Genomic DNA, 18575 nt, shown 5'->3' on the forward strand with positions numbered 1-18575 from the left:
ATCATCAGATATAATTAATAAATTTGAATCAATTTTATTTAATAAACTAACTTAATTTTAATTTATTTTAATTAATTTAAAAGATGGTGCTTATTACAAACAATAAATACCAACACATTTCATCAAGAGCAATAAAGAAAACCTTGTTCCGATTAGTTGATTATCAGACCATGATGACGCTAGACTACCTACAGCAACTCAGAGACCTGCCAGATGTTTGCCTTCCAGAAGGTGCTGTGTGGCTGACTAGGAGCTGGTAGACAAAGTCTTACTGAGCGTGATGACATGTGCATTAGGTGCATCATGATGAATGATGATGGATAATGATGGGTGATGAATGATGAATGATGATGGATAATGATGGGTGATGAATGATGAATGATGATATGAACTTAAAACGCGCTGCATAAGGACCAAGATAGATCGCACTCTCTGCACAGACCAATGATGATAAATGAAAGATAACAGCCAGTAGACAGTTAGGTACATATAGACACAAACAAATACATACAAGATGAGGTAGAAGAGCAGAAGGTAAAACAATGGATAAAGGTATGAAGGGATGCAGAAACTATAAACAGTGTAAGATGGACCCGTTACATGATTGTTAAGATGACTGGGAGTTAAGAATAGTAATTCAGGGATAGTACTTAGTGAACACATGATACACATTTATTACAAAGTGCTGTAATAGTAAAGACAAACTCGAGTGATCTTTTTTTCTCTATGATCCAATTAAGTTTAATTATAAACCAATAGTTTCACCAATGTGAGTACAAAACGAATCTTAAGTAACAAACTCTAATACTTTGAACTTTCGAACTTTAATGAAGAAGTAAGACAAAATTTAAACTCACTTCAGTTTATAAACAGATAAGTAAGTCTCTAGATTAAGACACATTAATGCAAATGCAAAGTGCCAAATTCACTTTCACTGCAATCTTAGTGGTTTTATTATTTATTCTCTGAGTGGACGCTGTAACATCGTCTCAAGACACACCTTGGTCTCAGACCCATTAGTCTGCGTTGAGTGTGAGAAAGAGTGTCGATGGATGAATAACGATGTAAAAATGTTTTTGGCAGAGTGATGTCTCCTTGCCTTACAGGGTGCAGAGCGACAGTCTTTATTTCATTTTTGCTTAAATCTATGTTACCTTTTGTGTCTACTGTTTGATCTGTGCTTCTGCTACTCCATCTTCTGGATTGTTCTTCTATGCCTGCCCTTTACTTCCTTTCCTTGGACCAGTTGAGCCCTGGACTGCTTTAGAACAGACCTGGGCAAGGGTCGCCCGCGGGCCGCATCCGGCCCGCCTCCTGTCTCTGACCGGCCCGCCCGCTGGCCCGCCCGCAAGTATATATACTATATATACAGTATTGGGTAAAACTGAGTTAACTATATTAGTCCGGCTCTCTAAAACCATCCTAATTTCTCATGCGGCCCCTTGGGAAAATTAATTGCCCTCCCCTGTTTTAGAAACACATTTTTCCGTCTTTAAAGTCTGTTGTGTCTCTAACCGTTTGCTTGCTGATCTGTTTAATTGAAGAAAAGGCCAGATCATCACAATAAAATACATCGTTATTGTTTACAGAAGATACAGAAATCTTTTTCTTTGGAGCTCACAAGCAATAAACTAGACAAAATAGCCACTTCCCACACCCATACAATAACTACATTCACTGAAATCCCCTCGTAGTAATGGTTATCAGTGACAACAGTTATTACATTCGCCGAGAATAAAGACAGGCTGATATGTGGATGTATCAAGGCCTTGATGAAGTTAACAGATTCTACATTTCGTAACTGAAGACACAGAAAGCTTTACTAACACCAAGCAGATTATTTGAAGTGTTTTATATTTCATCTTCAAACAAATGTGATTGAGACAGAAAAAGAGTGAAATTAGTCAAAAAACAAAACAGAATAAAGCGGCCATGATTCCAAACATATTAGATTAATTGCACATTAAAGAAAATTATGAAAAATACAGACCTTCAAGTTTTCATGTTTATGTTACATGTGAACGAAGTCTTGCAAACCAAGAGACTGATATTAAATTTATTTTCTTACCTTTGTATCGACGAGATAAAAGTCTGTGTACGCAAAAGACACGAGAATGTTCTCGTTCTTTACTTTTTCAAAGAAGAGCTGTCACTGTGCTACAACAAATAATCAGCATATTTTCTTCGTTTTCCTCGAGCGTTGCTATAGCGACAGCGAGACTTTGTGTGACGGTGTGTAACCTTTGCCCTGTGGCCGCAACAACTGACCGACGATGTCCGAGTGATTTCCTTCTCACAGAAAACTGTAAACTCAGAGATTATTTATGACATGAGTCGTGTTTGTGCTGTTGTAACTGTTATGCTTGTCATGTTTAAAGTGTATTCAAAGTAATGAATGTTGCAATCTATTTGTTATTTTGGTGCATTTTTGTCAAGGTTATATAAGTAATATTTCCTGATGTTTACTTACATTTCCTTTTTTTGATGAAAACGATGAGAGTGGCGATACCAGTGATTACTACGAAAGGAACAATGACGCCGACCAAAATGATTGAAGTCTCAGCGCCATCAGAGTCTGTTTCCACCAAAATGTAATAAAAAAAATATCAAAAATTACAACTTTGTTTATGATATATTTTCTCTTCCGTTATAACACACACACACACCATAAATTACGGTCTATTTAGCGCAACTGTATATAAGCCACACCCACTACAATTTGTTGTTAATTCTCTGCTTTATTTTGTTACGCTTAACTTAGGTTACATAATGTTTGCTTGATGAACATGTTTCTCACATCTGTCGTTCTGCATACTATGAGCTCCAGAAGATCAGCTCCATTCGCCATAGTCTGTCCATCTCACAAACAAAAATTCTCATCTGCTCATTTGTTGTGTCTCCACTAGACTACTGCAACTCTCTTCTTGCTGGCTGTCCACAGGACCTCATTGATAAACTACACAAAGTCCACAACTCAGCTTCTCGTTTCGTTCTTCGGACTCATAAATGTGAACATATCCCACCACTTCTTTATTCTCTTCACCGTCTACCAGTTACAGCTACAATACACTACAATAACTTTATGCTAAGGATTCTTTGAAGGCTGCTCCCCTCAATACTTTACTGAAATCCTGTCTGTCCACACTCCTGCCCCCAACCTTGAATCCTCATTAGACTTCTCATTCTATCCTCCCTCCCACAGAGACTGGCTTATAAGCCACAAATTTCTACAACTTGAAAGCTGCATGGAAATTTTGTCTCGCTTCTGTCATAATCAGGGTGTGTATTTGAGACACCAATCTCAATGATTCAGTTGTGTGCGGCTTTGATTATAATATGTCAGCAGTTAACACTGTAACCACTGAAGAGTGTAACATAGAGCTCATTGAAAAATCCATCGGAATGTGTCAAATTAATGATAAAAAATCCGCAAACATTGCATGGCTGTGTAAGCCGCAGGGTTTAAAGCTGGGGACAAACGTTCTGGCATATAGTATATAGTCCGATATTGGCGGTAAATACATTTTTAAAACAAATTATTTGATAAAGCACTATGTGTGTCTCAAAAGTCATATTATAGAATGAGTGAATATATGATATCAAATGGTATTGGGTGTCAGTAAAAAAATTAAATTAAATGTCTTCGAAATGCCTTTTTTTATTTGAAAGGTTAGGGTAAACATAAACAAAAGTAAATGGGACAAAAGTGAATTTTTAACACTACCTGTACTTTCATTTCTTATTGTGTGATCGCTTGTTGGTGCTGGTGGGGTAGATGCTGAAAATAGAAATCAAGGGTGTAGGTTGTTGTAGCATAGGAAATAAGATTTTCACATCAGTCGGTTATGAGATACAAACATCAAATATCCAAGTACACAGAAGGATCTAACACTCCTGATGGTTTGCTAGTACAACACGTTAAATATTTTACGTCTACATTCTATTGTAGAATAAGTAATTATAATTGTTATTTAACTGTAGTATTAAACTAATATTTTACTAATGAGACAGAAACAAAAACTTTCTGCACATATGCTCAAGCTTTCAGTTAACTGTACTTTTAGTTCTTGCTGTATAATCACTGACGGTGTGGTAGATACCAACAAATATATCCATAATGAGATTAATAGAAAATTATAAGATGTGAACAACATTTTCTTGACTTCAACGCCTTAAGAACAACAATAATCCTTGACTCGAGGATGAACAAGTCTGATGTAGTTAATGGTGATGCCACCCAGACAGTCGACTATTATAAATACTTAGGTAGAGTCTTGGACAGTCAATAAACATTGTACAACACTGACATAATTTTTATTCGGAGCCAGCCATGCCTGTACTTCCAACAGAAAGTAGACTTTACTCTGTTTGCTGTGCAACTCGATTCTTTTAATCTTTGATCGACAGTCTCATCACTGTCCTTGCAACGCCTAACACTAAAGCACACAGAGGGAGGTCTGATGTTATGGGAATATAGCATTACTACATACACAAGGACATTTTGAGTCAAGCAAATCAGTACATGGGACCTAATTACAAATGATTGAGATTTTAAAAAGCTGAAACTTTCAATACTACCTGTACTTTCACTTTTTGTTGTTTCTTCGCTCGTTGGTGTTGGTGACGCATCTGCTGAAAATATAAAGGTTGGCAACATAAAGGATATTAGTTGTTTAAAGATGAGTTTGTTTGACCGATTTCTAGATTAGAGACAAAAAACTTTTGTTTGTTATGATATACAAACCTCCAAGATAACGTACGCAGAAGAATCTGACAATCCTGATTGTATGACATACACTTTCCACATAGCTTTGAATCTTATAATTTACTGTATGTGTAGAGTGCAAGTGTGCTTGTGAGTGTACATCGGAGAGAGTCCAGAGGTGACGGCTCGTGACAATTGGTAATTTATGTTTACAGGTTGTTAAGTCATTCGAAATAAAACTACTAGTATTAGGGTTGAATTAAATCGATGAAATCCGTTTATGTTCTTTTTTATAGCGTAAGTATATTTCTATACTATTTTTAAACTTCATTTCCAGAGTAAGTCTGTATCTATACACCCCTTAAACAAGAAAGGGTGTGTGGGGGGGTTGACTATGTACCAGCGTAGAGGTGTGTGGGGTAAAAATGTAGGGTGTTGGGGGAGACAACCTTAAGTAGATAGATTCGTCAAGAGAGACCAGCCAGATGGCAGAGCATCAGTCAGAAGAGAGTGTCACCTCAGAGTCCCACACCAGGTTGACTGAGAGAGGATTTAGTCACCTGTCCACCACGCTACTTGTAGATTGGGTAGAGGGTCAGTAGAGTGATATTTCTCTTGGAAGTTCTGGTTACTTGGTGATTGGATGGGGAGTGAGTGACCAATAGCATCCCTTGTTGCGCTTGTCTGTGCATTGTACAAAACAAAATACAGAAACGAGGACCTAGCAGGACATCAGTGGACAGAGCAGCTGGTCAGCAGTCGAAGTGATTTCAGCATCTTTAACGCCGACTTTACTTGTACATCTCAAAGACAAACCTCAATCGTTTGCGTATTGTTTCAGATATGGGTAGATATAGGTGATATAAATCTAATCTGTAAATTTCAGCTGTCGGTTTTGAAACACTCGCTAATTAATTATCCGCTGGCTAAGTACGCAGTTTAGGTTATTCGGACGTTGAAAGTCTGCATGTCTCTTGCTAAAGTAGCAGTTTTTCAGAACCACAAGAGTTTTGAATTCTGGGAAAAGCATTGTATAGGGTTCTTGAGCCGTGTAGTAAAACCTCTGATCAACGTGTGACTATGGTAAGTATAGTTCGCCTGCCGCTTATGTCGACGAGGGCAGCAGGAGTTCAGGGTAGTTATCGCCCACGGGCTCGGTTCCCTGGGGCCAGTGTAAACGTTTAGATTTAAAAACCAGGGTTGCTGCCATCTACATAAATGGACCCCTGACAGACTACAAGAGAGTCAACGTACGGTTATCATCAGTGCTCCCCAGGTAAGTGACTACGTGACAGGTGAGGTGATGTGGGTAATATCTGACTAGACAACTAGAAAAGACAGCTACGCTAGTTTAGCAATGTTATATCTACTATGTTTTCTATTATATAATAAACGTGTCCTTTATTAAGCGCATAACAACGATCAAGAAGCGACATGCTGTCAGTGCTTACAACAAGGAGACATGGAGAGAATACGACGGACAAAGGATAAACTATGCAGACAAGGAATAAAACACAAACATCGAAGACAGAGTGGAATCAGAAAACAAAGAAAATGATGGAGAGTGTCATGAATCTGCAGAAGAAGAGCACGCGAACAAGTTTAGTGACAACAATCACAACTATTAACAACAAGGGATAATGAAGAAGAAACATGTAGAAAAATAGTTTGTCATTTCTTGTGGTTTGATTTCATATATTATCCGTCTTATTGTTTGATACGATCTCGTGTTGTAGTAATGACATTTTTAGGTGAAAGCACCAAGACCTAGTTATTTTAAGTTTAAATACACGTTGTACAACTTATGGTAAGTTCACATCTTGCTGTACTAATGTGTGTCTAAACCTGCCAGTGTGACCTGGTGAATACAGGCCTTTGAAGTTCAGGTGGCTTAGGAGGAGGATATGAATCTGCTACAAGGAATACAAAACCAACCACTTAGTACAGAACACGGTTGACACCCTGGGACATTTGGAACCGTTTCTGGCTACAGTAAAGATAGTAAAGACATGCGCAAGTGGTGTGTCTAAACAAAACAGATAAACACAGACAAATGAAGGAAACATTAAAGAAAAATATAATCTCCTCTGCGTTTCTATATTAGACTCACCTTCTTGCTTTAAATTTCAGGCTAGTAAAAATGTTTACTGACCTTTATGTATACTCTCCTCGGCATAGACACGAACATCGTTTACTCTGCTATTAACTTGTACAGCGACCATCATTGTTCCGTTCTTGCCAATGCGATAGATGTGTGTTGTTTGTGACAGATGCCTGGTAGTAGTTAGCCGAAACAGAAACAGAAATACAAAATATAACATAAAGTATCGTAGACACAGAACTACAAAAGTAGCAGTCATTTGTCTACCACACAAACAAAAGGCGAAGTACAAGTATTAGTGAACATTCTTTAGGTAGGTAAAGTAAAATGTATAATCTACTTATTAATCCATATCTGTAGTCCAGCTGTTCAACCTTAGATGAATTATTAGTGGTGTATGTGTGTCTGTGTGTGTGATGTAGGTGCGCACATACAGTTCTTGAATAGTCTTGATGTAAGTTTGTTAATATATATATAATTGTCACTTGCTCAAAACGTTTTCTTTTTCATTTGCTCATTTTTTCCGCTGTTGACATCTTTTCAACGCTGAACCACAATGGGGGAAATAAAGTTGGTCATTGTAAAAATAATTTGTTGCTGCAAGGTAAAGAAAAGTGATCACAGCTTACTTTTCAGATCCCCAGTCTGTGACAAACAACTCATTTTGGTAGATATCCAGGCCCACAAAATATGAGTCCTCAAGTTTAAAATAAACTTCAGAACGTTTGCTGTCCACATCCGTCCATCCTATCAGCTGTGTGACTGCATCTGCCCAGTAAAGTCTCCTCCCTTCACGTGCGCACCCATTGATCCGCCCGTTCACACATTCATAAATGCATTCATTCATCACATGCATGCGTATAAACACAAACACATGTATCAAAGTTGTCAGGAACGGAAAGATACGAATATTTTCACTTACGGATCATTTTATGCAAAGTAAAGAAATCATCGATACACATGCTTAAAAAACATAAGCCTACTTTCTACAAGTAAAAAGGTTTTTAAAGCAGGTAAGCAAAACCAAATAATTATGATTATAAAAGTAAGAAGAAATCTTAGTAAGTTCATATATAACAATAAGCGATAAGTTCAAGAAAAATCAAACATCTTACCTTCTGTGTCCAAAGCAAGACCAGTTGGACCTTTAAGATGCGAAGATGCGAAAATTACTGTCTGACGGTCCGAGCCGTCATAGTTACACCTCTCTATGGTAATCCTGACAGGGTCACTCCAGTACATCACACTGTTGTTTGTGTAAATAATTGAAGCGCGATTTAAAATAAATTTATATCTCGCCTGTTTGAAAAAACTACTCAATGTCTTTCAGTTGAGCTCTCACCTTGCTACACAAAGATTTGTATATTTCTTTCTAATTTTTATTTACTTTTATCTATTTTAATTCTTAACTGAACATACTCTTTCAGTAGTTCTTATCAACTCTTTTCTAAATTCCTAAGTGTATAAGGATTTCAACGTATTTATTATTATTTACAAGTCATATTATAGTCACCCATTGTGTTTGTCCAGCTCGATGTCGATAGGCTGACCAATGTCTGAATCGACGACAATATGATGACTGTTGTTGTCCAGTGATATCATTCCGATGACATCGTTGCCATTGTCGGCGTAGAATAGTAGCCTCGACACAGAGTCCACAGAAAGGCCCCATAGGTCACCTCATTACAGACAGTTAACAAATGAGTATTTATGATATAACACTAACTACCTTAGAGAGTTTTGTCAGTGAAACAACACAAATTTTTACAACCAAATATAAATTAACATATATAAGAGCATGTTGTGTGTAAATTACTTGACATTGACCAACACTGCGATAATGGTGAGAGTCTCTTATGACAATTGTATGCTAGTTATAGTTTGTAGTCATTTACATATATTGATTTGAGTAAGGTGTAATTTTGTTCAGTTTTTATTGCATTTTTAACAGTCTTTGTGATTATAGAATGCATAAAAAAACATGAAATACTACCACATCAAAATACATAGACACAGAAAGAACACGTACTTCTACATGTACATGTACACAAAATCTTTCATCAGCCTTTCAACATACTCTACCATATGCAGAAAGGGACTGTTAAGGGAGATCACCATCGACACATTCCCATTTCCCCTTCTTTAAAAAATAATTTCTTAATATTATAAATCTAAATACAAAGGTTTTATTTTGTATATATGCAAATTAGTGTGTAAATATATTGTTTAAGATATAATACATAGCATGGAACAGAGATAGGCCTAATGAGAGAGAGAGAGCGTATTGACAGTCTCTAGAGAAAAGTTGCCAGTGGGCGGAAGACTTACAATCCGACTCAAATGTGTAGCAGTCACTTAAGATATTCTTTTAATTCAAGAAGCGAGCTCGGTGAAATATACTGCCCTCCTCTAGAATCAACAAAAGCTCCCGAATAATATAGAATTGTAAGCCCACGTACAGCTATTTGTAATTTGTTGTAAGAAAGAACACGTGTGGGACGCAGTGTGTTGTCTGTGACGTGTGTCGTCTCTGACAAACAGTTATCATTAATAGAAAAATAAGTGATGTACATTCTCTTTATTATTATTCAAATGGTTTTAACAATTTTGTAACAAGTCTAAAACATATAACCAGGTTGCATCTAAGCTACTTTACCATGACCAATATCGCGAACCAGCCGAGCATCGCTGCCATCAAGGTTAGCTGATCGAATGGTCTTGTCCAGTGGATTTGACCAATAGAAACGACCGTCTACTGGATCGTAGTCAATACCATATGGGATCTGTAGACCATCAGGACGGATTGTAACATTACTTCCCGTGTCGATGTCTATGCGACGGATTCCGTTATAATAGTCAGTGACAAGGAGAAACTTCTGTGGAATGATTGCTGTGGACAAGATAAGGACATTATTCTTACCATAACAAGAGTAAGGTTTGATTTAATATGACGAGCACGTGTTAAAAGTCTTATCGACGATTTTGCTTCTTCTATTAAACGAAAAGAGTATAAGGCTAAAACATAAATACAAGGAAATACAGTGAAACCTCGGTTCTCGAACATAATTCGTTCCGGGAGGACGGTCGAGAACCAAATTGTTCAAGAACCGAAGCAATGAAACCCATAGGAAATAATGGAAACTGGATTAATTCGTTCCAAGACCCAGAAAATGCCTATTTACTGGCCTAATTTGTATATAATATGTAGAAAAACATGAGTCTCAACAAGAAATAAGAAATAAAAGTGTATTTATTAAAACAAAAAAAAAACAAAAACAAAAATAAAATGTACTGTACAGTACAGTAAATTGTGTTTATTTACTGTACCTGTACCAAACTTTATGGCAGGAGGGAATGAATGTGGAGGGAGGAGGGAAGGGGGATGGTTATTGTTTTGAAGAGGAGTCCTCTTCAATAAAAACAGAGGGTAACTGCTCTTCGGGTGTTTCTGTTCTCTGTATCTTTTGCTGAGGAGAATCAGAATCTTGCTCTGCAGTTGCTTGTCTGATTTCTTTACGGAAGAATTTGTCAATTGTTTGATGTTTTTTTCTCCTTTGCAAAATTTTGCGGAAAGTGGACATAACATTGTCATTAAAAATGTTAACTGCTCTATTTGCTACCACTTTATCAGGGTGATTTTGTTCAACAAAATTTGCGATTTCTGCCCATTTTGCACACATTTCATGACTCTCTCCACAAAAACGTGACTCTCTCTCTGCACTCACACTGATGACGCAAGCAAGGCGCGCTGGGCCGAAATGAACGCCATTCGGCTCAACTCGGCTCATCTGGGACGTTCGGATGTTCGAGTTCCAAATATTTGTTCGGATTCCAAGACAAAATTTTCTCGAATTTCCTGGTCGAATACCGATTTGGTCGAAAGTCAAGGCGTTCGAGAACCGAGGTATCACTGTATAATAAAGAATAAAGGAAGCTGAAAAAAGAGATCAGAGAAAGAAGTAGAGGTGAACAAGTAGGAGAAAGTAGCAGAAGAAAGGACAAGGAAGATGAATTATCTTTTGGATTGTTTCGGCTGTCGATATTTCTTGTTGTTTTCAGTGACAGTGTTGTCTACATAGACCCCATAAACCATAGAAGATGGCAGTACAATATTTACAAACTAGTCAGTTTTGATCAGCTTCACAAGTTAAAAAACCTCGCGTTACTTTAGTGTTAACAGGGTTTTGTAAACAGATTAAGCTTGCATTTCAGCAGTTAACATTTTGGAGACAGACAGAGAACAGGACAGAGAGACTTAGAGAAGGTTGAGATTATTTAGTTGGTACGGGAAATGACAAGGCTTCATTTTAACGACTGTCCCCTGAATGTACCCACGTGGTGATCTTGTGGACAGCCTTCACTTCCCGTGATGTGAACTATTTTTTTCTGGGAGATTTTGAAGAGTTTAGTGCTTTACCACCTTACACGACATCTGCCTTGCAATTTCCTGTTTGTCTCATCGTTTCTGCCAGGGTTTTAATGAGATGTCTGTATAAAGCCCGTAAACACAGTCAGAGAGGCTGATCTCCTTATAGACTTTAATATATTCTTGATCACAAGGTTTCTTCTGAGAAGAATGCTTCAGTTATGAGATATTTTAGATAAAATTACTTTTGTCGTTTCTTCTCGTTTAAAAGTAGCTGTTTTTATTTCTGCCTTTTTATTGGAAAGGCAGACCTGTTTTCACGAATGCCCGGCGTTGTCAGTGGTGGTGATGTTGTGTACACTAGTGGACACGACTGAGAGAGCGTGAAGGTCGTGTGGACGAATGAGAGCCTACCTCCCAGCTTTATAGGGGTGAGTGGAATAATCGCATTCATTGCGAGAGTTTGAGTGTAGTGGATAGCACATAATATCATTTGACTAATTAGTTTGTCAGTGGAGTTTGGCAAACTATGAAAAGTATATCGCCGTGCGATTGTTGTCATATCTTGAATACGGTCTCACTACTTCATCAGGATGTTTTTTCATCAAAACAAATTAAAAAGAAAGGAAAAGGGCAAAAGTACTTCACATTTGGGCCACAAAAGGGACAATTTCTGATCACGTGGTTTGTTGGTTTTTGTTTTCGGTTTTGTTGTTGTTGTTTTTTTGTGTGAAGTGGCAACGCTCCTTAGGACGACTAATTATTTCTGTATGCTCTACATGTCCTTGACCTATTCAGGCCAAGTTTACGCATAAGGGGAAGACGAAACGAAAAAGTAAAAGAACATTTTTGTAATGATTTGGAAATTACTGCTTTACCTGATGAGTAAGTTGCATTGAAGCCAATGCCTGACTGTGAGCCAGACCGGGATCTGATCCACATGGTGTTAGACGTGGACCTCACTCTGTCCGGAACACTCGTGTTACAGAAGATACCCATAGACGGTGACAGCTCGGAGCTTCCATCCCGGATCTTGGGATGTAAACATAAATTCAATGAAGTTACAAAGCATTCATGATGATGACTGCTAATTGCCATAATTGTTGTTTGTCATATCAGAAAGAAACCTTAGTCACACTGACTTTCCTTTAAGCCAGGGGTGGGCAACTTCTCCGGTCGGCGGGGCCGGATATGGGGAAGTGAAGTCCTTGGCGGGCCAGATTACTGGATCAATACCTTAATCGCGTATTTATCTACCTAAGAAAGGAATAAATTGTGTTTAATGTAAACTTGTAAACTTTAATTTAAAGCATAGTGACCGAAAACAGCATTTAATGATGTTAACGTAATGTACTTCAATAGCTGCTGAAGTCAGTGAGACAGCTGCGGTCGATCAAAGTTGTCAACAAGTTGCTTGAACTCTGGCTGCATGTCGGACGTTGAAATCCTCAGTAACGACTGCACGTGAACATCAGTTAGTTTCGAACGAAGATTTGTCTTGTTAATGTTCATGGTCGAAAATGTTTGCTCACAAATGTATGTAGACCCGAACAGAACAAGTAGTTTCATGGCCATCTTTCTCAGGTTGGCAAACTTGGACTCATTCAGTGATGCATACAATTTGTCAATGCTTTCAGATTGGAATTTCTCTTTCAGGGTAGAGTCACACTGCAGGTCAATCAATTCCAGCTGTAGACCATCCGGAACCTTTTCAAAGTCAGTTGTAAACGGGGATGACAAGATATCAAACTCAGCAGCAAGTTTCTGGAAATCCACAAAACGACGAGCAAATTCATTGTCTAGTGTAGATATCATATTGGTGTGATTGTCAGTTGACATCATCTTGGCTGCCATAGTTTCGAGTGTTGGAAAGTGTGTTGTGATATTCTGACTGAGCTGGCGAGAAAACAGTTTTAGCTTCATCCTGAATGCCTTCACTGTTAAGTACAACAAAGAACCAAAAAACATTCACTTTTATTCGACGCAGTAAGCAAGTAATTAGTTGTGGGAGATTGCGGCAGAATGTGGCCGCGGGCCACACTATCATGTACGACCAGAAACAGTCTGCTGGCCAGTCGAAATCCCGTCGCGGGCCGGGTCCGGCCCGCGGGACGTATGTTGCCCGTCCCTGCTTTAAGCATATCATTGTAAAAGACATACGGTATACTAACTACTTAAAAGGAAGTTATTTTAAAGTTATATTTATCCTGCACTTTCCCATAAATTATTTTTGAACAAGATGTTTGGAGAACTGAAAGGCCGTTAAAAATCCTTAATATAAAGTAAGAAACCAACCACAAACCTGCAGAAAATCGAACCTGCAGTCTTCAGTTTCAAGTGTCAGGAATGTTAAGGTGATGCGATAGCCTGGTGTTGTCTTTATTATGTAAATGCAATCCTCAATTTCCAAATCATGTCTATCATATGATGGAGACGAAATAAAGCCACTAGGGGAAATATATTCACCACATCCTGGAAATAAAAAACAGTAACATTCTGTATCAGTGCCAGACATGAACAAAGCAAGGATATTTAGGTAAAGTTCTTAGTTTGTCTGTAAGAGTGTCTGCTCATCTCTAAATTAAATCCAATTTGTTACTAACGGTGATTTAGAAGAGGCACATCCGAAACTGAGAAAGAAGAAAACGAAGGAAAAAAACTTAAATTAAAATTATACTTAATGTAATATTTTAATTCATTTCTATTTCTGATTTCTTTATCTGATTAAGAAGTTTTGCAAGAAAAAGTATATCCTACTTTTGACCAAATCTAATTAGTTCTATTATATATTACTCCACTTTCGCAAAATTTATAAATTATTTGTAATTATTATTATGGATTGATCAGACAATTTTTTACCTGTAATGTATCTCGAATACCTGGGGAAGTTTAACAGGTCTTAGCAATATTCATCCCATCAGTTGATTGCAGCATTGCTTTCTGTGCTATGGGGGCCTCTGTGAGATTTCTTAGAAGTTGTTATGTTGTTGTGTTGTCATCTTGTATCATTCTCTATTCTATGGTATGTAAATTATTCTCGACCATCTCTTTCTTAATGCAATAGTTTCCCAGTTTGTATTTGAAAGGTGATTTGAATTTCTGACCTTTTCTCCTTTCAAGGCTGTCTTGGTCACAGAGAACTAGAATATCATCCGTGACCGAGGGTAGTTTCTTTCTTTGACTTCTTAAAAGTTCTTGGGGTGTTGACAGTAGCACCTCTTTGATGCTTACAGCTATTATGTCTACATCATAGTCCACCAGGCTCAGTCTGGCTGCTTAAAAACGATTTTAGGGGAATGTTTAAGAGATGCTCAAGGATGGCTAACACGATGTTATTATCACTCTCTAAGTCAGCACCTGGATACTTCTTGGTCGTCTCGAGCCCTACCTTACAGCCCTGCGGATAGTTGATGGTTGTCGGGCCCTAACCACGTCTTCATTGACGCCCAAGGGCAATAGCGAACGTCAAAGGGCGGACAATGCGAACGTCTTTGCTCTCCGGACTATTGGGCGACAAGGTGAGGGGGAGGGGAATTGGTGTTTTACGCCGTGTCAGCAACTAAGGCTATATTACGGCAGGCAGCCAGCCCTGTAAACAGATGCCACGTGCAGAGAAAGAACAGCATGCCGAGACGAGAAATGAACTCTGGGCAGCCAACCTTCACTGTATTGGTGACAGGCGCTAACCGTTGCGCCACCGGGCCGCTCGGGCGACAAGGTGAGGATAGTACCCTGGAGTAATGTACCTTCATCCTAACCGTATTAGCCATCAGTAGAGACAGGCCTGTTGTAAGGCTAGAGGTAATGAGGTGGAAACATCTGATGTGTATGGAGCCGCGTAGTGGCTGTAAAGGTGATTTGCAGACATTTTGCTGCTCAGCGACTGCTGTCGGGCATCTGACCGATGAAGTAGTAAGGCGCTGGTTACAGTAGGGAAGACTGGTGCCGTTGGGGTCAACGGTCCATATAAAAGGTTGGTTGGAGACTAGTGCTGGGGACAAATATTTAAGCCCATTTCTGCGGACACTAGAATTCGGATAAACCATCATCCGCTCAGAGTAACTGAGGCGACAATCGCTTGAACTGTTCTGCTCAGTATGTTGGTGCGAATGGTTAGCCTGTAGATTTCTGTCAAATTACTTTTCTATTCCTTCTTACAAGAAAGACCTTCAGAATGACAACATGCTTTCAAAACAGAAATTATAGACCGATTCTTTAAGCTTTTGCCATCCGCTTTCAAAACCATTCCAATTGTTATTGAGAAACTTAAGAACCATATCCTTGATATACAGCGCATTCAAGAGATTACCAGACGACCATAAACGTACGAAAATAGTTTTTGAGGTCTTAATCTACATTGAGACTTGTAAACAAACCTAAAAAGGGCCTAGAAACATAACCTAACCTAAAGACAATTTTTCTACCTTTGTGTTGTGATTTGTTTGCATATTTTGCAAGAATCCCAGAAAACTGAGCATGTGGATGACAGTTCAAATGTTGTCGAACACCGCAAAGGAAATTACCCACAGTATTCACACCTTAGGCAGTGAACGACAAGTAGCTCACGAGCCAGTGTGTACCTCTAGTGTGTGTGTGTTTCTGTTCTTGGATTGTAGTCGGCGGGATATGCTGGGAGATTGCGAGCTACCCTACGAGGGACGATAAACATGTTATCAGAGCTTTAAAAGTATTTATGAAAAGATTGACGGGATGATAACAGAATTATGCAAATAAAAACATAAAAGATAAAAAGAGGAATCATCAAGCAAACAAGAAGGATGGAGATGGTCACAAAACTCCAGATTAAGAAAAGTGAATTAGTCACCTGACGATAATAAGCACTATTGACAAATACCTAAAGCATTAGAAACGTTACAGATAATAGTTAATTGTCGTTTCTTGTTGCTTGATTCCTTACATTAGTATTCTAATCGTTTGTTGTACTAAGGTCATACTTGCCGTGAGTGCCAAGCCATGGTTATTTAATGTACTAAAAGAATTAGGTCTTTATCTTTTATTCGTTTACCTTTATGGCGCTACGTTGATAAAACCAATGAAATGTCCCTCAATTTATTTTAAGTAAATAAATCTTTTGCCAATGAAATTAAAGACACTTACCTTCTTTAATTTTCAACTGACCTATTGTATTTCTTGATAAAGGTTTGATGTTTGTTTAGAACAAACAAATAATTTGTCATCAACAATTTTAAAGCATCTGAAAGTTTCGTTACTGTTACATTTGTAATCAAAGAGATCTGATACATACCATGTGACTTGTCTAACGGAACAAGACACTTGCTTCTGTTCCCAGGAGTTGGTAGGCAGATGTATCTACAGCCTCCATTGTTGTTGCCGCATCCGTTTGGTCCTGTGATTCGAGAAATTAGAATCTTGTTCAAAGGAGAGGAAATATGCAACACCTTTAAAATTTAGGTAATTGTATGAATTAAAAGTCTACATAATTGTATCACATGAAAGTTTAGGTAGTTGTATCACATGCAACATAAGCAGTACGAAGCGATACTGTTTTATCTGACCACAAAAAACAGACTCGGCTAAACTAATCACCAACAGAAAAGAGAGCACAAACAAAATAGACAATACCTGCTGCGCCACAAGAGAGCGACCTCCTCACCTTACACTCTCATCCACAATACCCTTATCCCCCAAAGATCCCCACCCCGCACCCACAACGTGAAATGGAAACACTTTCCCTCAAAACCAGCAACAACAACAACAACAACAACAACAACAACAACAACAACAACAACAACTACAACAACAACAATAACAACAACCGTTTTATCTGAGCTTCAGTTTGACACGTTGTGCAGCGATATTGCTAATAATCCAGGCAATGGTTCGGTGAAACAGCCCCATCAGTTAGTGTTATTCCATCGTGTGTGCAAAAATCAAAAATTTTCAGACTATTCACAAGTTAAATTCATCAGTTAGTAGATTCACCTCATGCTGCATTCACGATACCTGCCAATGTATACCTGTGAATACAGGCCTTTGAAGCCAGGCGCCTGAGCAGGATGTAACGAATCTGCTACAAGGAACACAAAACCAGTTACTTAGTACAGAGCACGGTTGCCACCCTGGGACATCGGTAAACCTTTCTCCTTACAGTGGAGAAGTTTAAATTGTTCTGTTGTTGCCATGTGTTTGGCCAGCGCCCTACGACCGCACTTGGGAGATAAAGCGACGGATGTAGTGGAGCAATAAAGGAACTGACTGGAGAATGTGAAGGAGTTGATCAGCTCACATCCGCTTATAGTCAACCCAAGTGGTGTGACCGAAAGATTAAGGAATGTATGAGTGAAAAAAAATGTACATGAGTAGAGAAGTCTTTATTGAATTTTAAGGTGCGAATCTGTAAAAGACAGACAAATGAAAGGAGACATGAAAGAAAATATTACCTCCTTTGCATTTCTACAGTAGACTCCCAATTTTGCTTTAAAGTTCCGGCAGTACAGATTGTTTACTGACCTTTACGTGTTGTTTCCTCGGCATAGACACGAACATAGTTTGCTCTCCCTTTAACTTGTACATTCGCCATCATTGTTTTATTCTTGCCAATGCGATAGATGTGTGTTGTTTCTGCCAGATTTCTGTATAAAAATAATAACAAGAAGACTAAAACTGTCTTTCTAGTTGTGTCACGTTAAGTTTCTTTCCTTGTATTTATTGGTTCAAAGGAAGATCCTATGGTGAAAGCTGCTAGTAGTTCGTCAAAACATAAACAGAAATTTAAAATAAAACTCAAAGTGTCGCAGGCACAGTACTTGAAACTGTATTTGTTCCCTATACTTGATAATAATGCAGGAATGACATAAAATGTGTAGCAATCAAAACGATTTTGTTAGTATGAGCACAAAATTAATAGTTTTAAATTGTTCTTTTTGAAATGGACCGTTTACTAGTAAGAAAATTATTTTGATCTCATTATGAGCACTATTAGTTTAGAAGTTGTTGCTGATAATATTCATGACAGTTTGAAAATATACAAAATATTCTGTAAGAGTCGTTTGGCTGTATATTAATATAACAACCTGTAACAAAAAATCGCAGTGAATCCCAAACCCTCCCTAATTACATAAATCACTGGAACTACTCTTTCTAAACCAAAATAGGTTAAAATGTTATACATCTGAACAGCTCCGAACGGGCAAATTTCCAGTGTTGTCCATAGGAATGGGAATCCCATGGGAATCCCATGGGAAACGTCCCATGGGATGGGATGGGATGGGATGGGATGGGACAGCACACATTTGTATTTCCCATGGTAGTCGATACTTGATATTGCAAAATAAATTTACTCTTATTTCATTCATCAAGGATTTAAATCTTTCCTCTGAATCATCTTTTGTATGTGAAGTAGCAGGAATTATAGAACAAAA

At 38.2% G+C, this 18575-nt stretch overlaps 1 protein-coding gene across 1 annotated transcript in view; it reads right to left on the minus strand.

Annotated features, from left to right (window-relative positions):
* Positions 1-18575, minus strand: part of LOC112556882 (low-density lipoprotein receptor-related protein 4-like) — a 454098-nt gene that overhangs the window by 49193 nt on the left and 386330 nt on the right. The window contains exons 35-40 of the mRNA XM_025226300.1: positions 17665-17786; positions 16439-16540; positions 13475-13644; positions 12051-12204; positions 9463-9696; positions 8320-8485 (exon numbers count right to left, since the gene is read on the minus strand). Of these exons, the coding sequence (XP_025082085.1) occupies positions 8320-8485; positions 9463-9696; positions 12051-12204; positions 13475-13644; positions 16439-16540; positions 17665-17786 (948 nt within the window). The remainder of the gene's footprint in view (positions 1-8319; positions 8486-9462; positions 9697-12050; positions 12205-13474; positions 13645-16438; positions 16541-17664; positions 17787-18575) is intronic.

The sequence above is a fragment of the Pomacea canaliculata genome, linkage group LG2 (genome assembly GCF_003073045.1).
Source record: "Pomacea canaliculata isolate SZHN2017 linkage group LG2, ASM307304v1, whole genome shotgun sequence".
In the NCBI taxonomy this organism is placed as follows: Eukaryota; Metazoa; Mollusca; class Gastropoda; order Architaenioglossa; family Ampullariidae; genus Pomacea; species Pomacea canaliculata.